Source organism: Citrus clementina, unplaced genomic scaffold (assembly GCF_000493195.1).
Source record: "Citrus clementina cultivar Clemenules unplaced genomic scaffold, Citrus_clementina_v1.0 scaffold_1, whole genome shotgun sequence".
Classification (NCBI taxonomy): domain Eukaryota; kingdom Viridiplantae; phylum Streptophyta; class Magnoliopsida; order Sapindales; family Rutaceae; genus Citrus; species Citrus x clementina.
In genome coordinates, this window is record NW_006263303.1 from 5434849 (window position 1) to 5438175 (window position 3327).

The 3327-nt window shown below is 35.1% G+C and overlaps 1 protein-coding gene across 2 annotated transcripts; it reads right to left on the reverse strand.

Annotated features, from left to right (window-relative positions):
- Positions 1-287: 287 nt before the first annotated feature.
- LOC18055777 (heavy metal-associated isoprenylated plant protein 45) lies at positions 288-2142 on the reverse strand. 2 transcript variants are annotated; one of them, XM_024178289.1, is made up of 4 exons: positions 1811-2142; positions 1171-1474; positions 985-1060; positions 288-704 (listed from the first exon to the last, which is right to left on the reverse strand). In XM_024178289.1, the coding sequence occupies exons 2-4, from the start codon at positions 1372-1374 to the stop codon at positions 574-576; spliced, it is 411 nt and encodes a 136-aa protein (XP_024034057.1). In that variant the 5' UTR covers positions 1375-1474; positions 1811-2142; the 3' UTR covers positions 288-573. The 2 variants fall into 2 exon arrangements, with proteins under 2 accessions (XP_024034057.1, XP_006451092.1); XM_006451029.2 differs by having other exon boundaries at positions 1171-2142.
- Positions 2143-3327: the final 1185 nt, after the last annotated feature.

Genomic DNA, 3327 nt, shown 5'->3' on the forward strand with positions numbered 1-3327 from the left:
CAAATAAGTAAACCCAACATCCATATATATAGTGATTATTTCTCGTAGGAGAAATATTCATTTTCTTATACTAGTAATATTCCTCTTTGAATAAGTCAAGTCCCAAAAGAGAAATTACTTATTACTTAAATAAGAATCATACTAAAAAGAAAAGTATTCGAAGAAATTCTTATTAAAAAATAAGACATATTCTCTAACCCAAACACACAATCTATATACATAATAGACACACACCACTTTATTATTATTTTTTTAATTTTTAATACTCGTGATATTTACACAATTCATTTGTTGAAGTAACTTCTTATACAGGGTTGTCGGTCACATTTAAACAATTTCTGAACTTCTACGCCTTTGAATAAAGCACAGAGCCACAGAGCTAATTAATCAAACAAAAGGCTTAATTCCTGTTATATAATGCAGATATTTTAATTTTTCTCTGCACAAGAGAACAAAAGATGGGAACATGACATGTACGGTGTATCATAATAATTGCTTGATAATGATAAAATTGCAAATTCTTTGGGATGAGTGGGATGTAACGTGCAAGTGAGAGCAAGTTATTCTTCATGATCAGTAGCAAGAAGCACTCCAAAGCTCAGCATTTTTTACTTTAGAAACACTCTCCAGCACTTCAAAAGGAATTATGTCCCCAATCACCACCACCATCTTGCTTGCCAAGTCTACTTTGTATGAGGTCACCCCTGATAATTATTAAAAATGGAAAAAGAAAAATGAATTACTTCACGGTAAGAGAGATACAAATCAATGTGAACACAAAAAAAAAAAGGATCAGAGCTGTTTTACTGCCAAAAGAAGATGCATGCCCACAGAGAAGTATATGATTTTCAATGAAAATGGTGACCTTAAATCTCATCAAATGAACTACTCCGATTCATTTTCAAAGATCTTGGTGGGTATAATATCTTTAAGATGATGAAATACAAAAGGTGATCAACCAGTTACCATTTTATAAGGACATACCTTCCAACTTTGATACATGTTTCTCAACTTTTCTTGCACAGCCATTGCAGTGCATGGACACTCTTAGCACCACCATCTGCATGAACCAGCATCGAAAAAATCCAATCATATGTAAGTAATTAGTGTTCTACTTTAATTTTGGAGGGCACTTAAATGGGAATTCGGAAGAAGAAAACGTTGATGTACCTTAGGCTTTAACTGAAAGGCCAAGGTCTGGTTACCAGAAACGACATCCTTCAATCTCAGCAACTGGCCTCCATCACTCTTCATGAGTGGTTTTTTCTCAAACTCATCTTGACCTTCAAAGGTGTTAAGGCAAAAACAAGAGCATGACCCTGGTGAAGAAATGCAAAGGCAGTCTAATATCTTGCCAAGACTGAGATTTCCCATGTCAGCCAAATCTTCTTAACCCCACAAAAGCAAATCTAAAGCTAGGCGAAATCTGGCCCTCCTCACTTGATCAAGTACTACAACATGCCCATACCTACAACTAATAGAAAGAGTTGTGGCAACAAATCAATTTCTATGGGAAATTTATCTGTGCAATGTAATATAATATAGGAGTGAGTGTGAGTGCATCTAATTAAAATGGTCAACTTTTATTGAGAGAATCAAAAGCATGCACAGAACCCGATGAAACTTATTATTAAGAAGCAAAGAAGGACAGAATAATTGGGGGGGGGAAAAAAAGATGAAGAAGGAAAGAACCATTTGTCTACATAAACCAGACAGTCAACAATATTTGGTGAAGGGCACAGTAGTATGGAAAGGCACTGCTATCTGTAATCACAATAACAAAGAGAACTTGCCATGTGATAAGCTATACCTTTGACAGAATCATCTCTTAAATTCTATATAAAAGTCTAAAAGCAGAATATTATGTGAGATTTTGTTCGTTTAGCAATTAACAGTCAAGCTCATGAACATAAAACTTAAAGCAAGTGAATAAGAGCTGCTAGCTATTTCATGTGACCGAAATGTAAGAGAAAAGCAAGAAAAAGTAGTGGTGACACTTGAGAGTCACAAATGCAGGAAGTAATTAGAACTCCAAACTTTATGACATGTTATGAAGGAATTTAAAGAAGAATGAATATCTATAGATAGGTCTGGATAAACACTTCTTTAGTTATTATGTAAACTTTTACTATGATAAGTATAGTTGATGACCATGAATATGGTTTTTGCCATGCCAGCTCCTTGTTTCCAACAGAAAAATTAATGGCAAGAAGAAGTTAATTAAATTATATGTGAAGTTACACTAGTTAGTGCTCTAGTGCTCTTTACTGATGATGACCACTTTGACATAAGATACCCACTGGCCACTTGCTGGCTTCATTGGGCATGATGTCCTACAGCATGCAAAAGGCAATACATATTAAATGTAGTCAAAATAAAAAAGTTTTCCGAACAGTTTAAGCCATAGAAGATTAAAGAATTCTTTTCGTTTTTTCTTTTTTCTTTTTTTCCCTTGTAAGTAGCCTTTGGTGACCAGCGAGCCTTTGGTTCAATGGGAGAAGCTTTGCACTTACAATGTTGAGTGCAATGGTTCGAGTCTCCATAAGAACTTTATGTGGGTTAATTTCAGTACTCCCTCAATTATTAACATAATTGAGTGGAGACAGTCTCTCCCTTACGAAATGTGAGTGATGTAGACATCCCTCGAATATTAAAAAGGGTTTAAAATATATGGACAAGTACTTCAATATGTCAATGTATGACGGTGTCCCCATTTATATAGTATGATTATAAATATTAATTGTAATATTTGATGTAATATCAATAACATCTCTATATAACAGACTTAAAAAAAAAAGTATCCTTTGGTGGCTTTGGAGCGGAGATTTGAATGTAATGGATAGAATAATAATTCAAGACACTGATGAGAGTGGAAGCTGTGACAGATTTGTCTTGGCCTTCAATATAATAGTGGGAACGGGACAAAAGGCCTAGCATTATTGAAGCCCATGAGCTCAGTATAGCTCATAAATGATTGGATGATTGAATAAATTCGAAATTTTTTGAAGTTAGTTAGTTTTGTATTCTCTACAGGTTGGTCCATGTGATGATGGATCCCTTTAAGGGAGGAAAGAGACGAAATTTTGAAAAAGTGTTATCAACAAAGTCGTGTTAGGCACGTGTCAGTCACATGACTTAGTATTTGCCACAACGAAAGCTAGCTAGCAAGGTTTTTTTATCTTTCAAGCTGTGGCATCTAAGCAAACGTGTGTGACACACCAGCAAAAGAGAAGAAGAGGGAGCATTAATCTTTTGTCTTCTCAGATTATTCCGGACGACTGTACCGCAACACTAGCTAGGATTGGGCAATTAACCCAATCCCATATG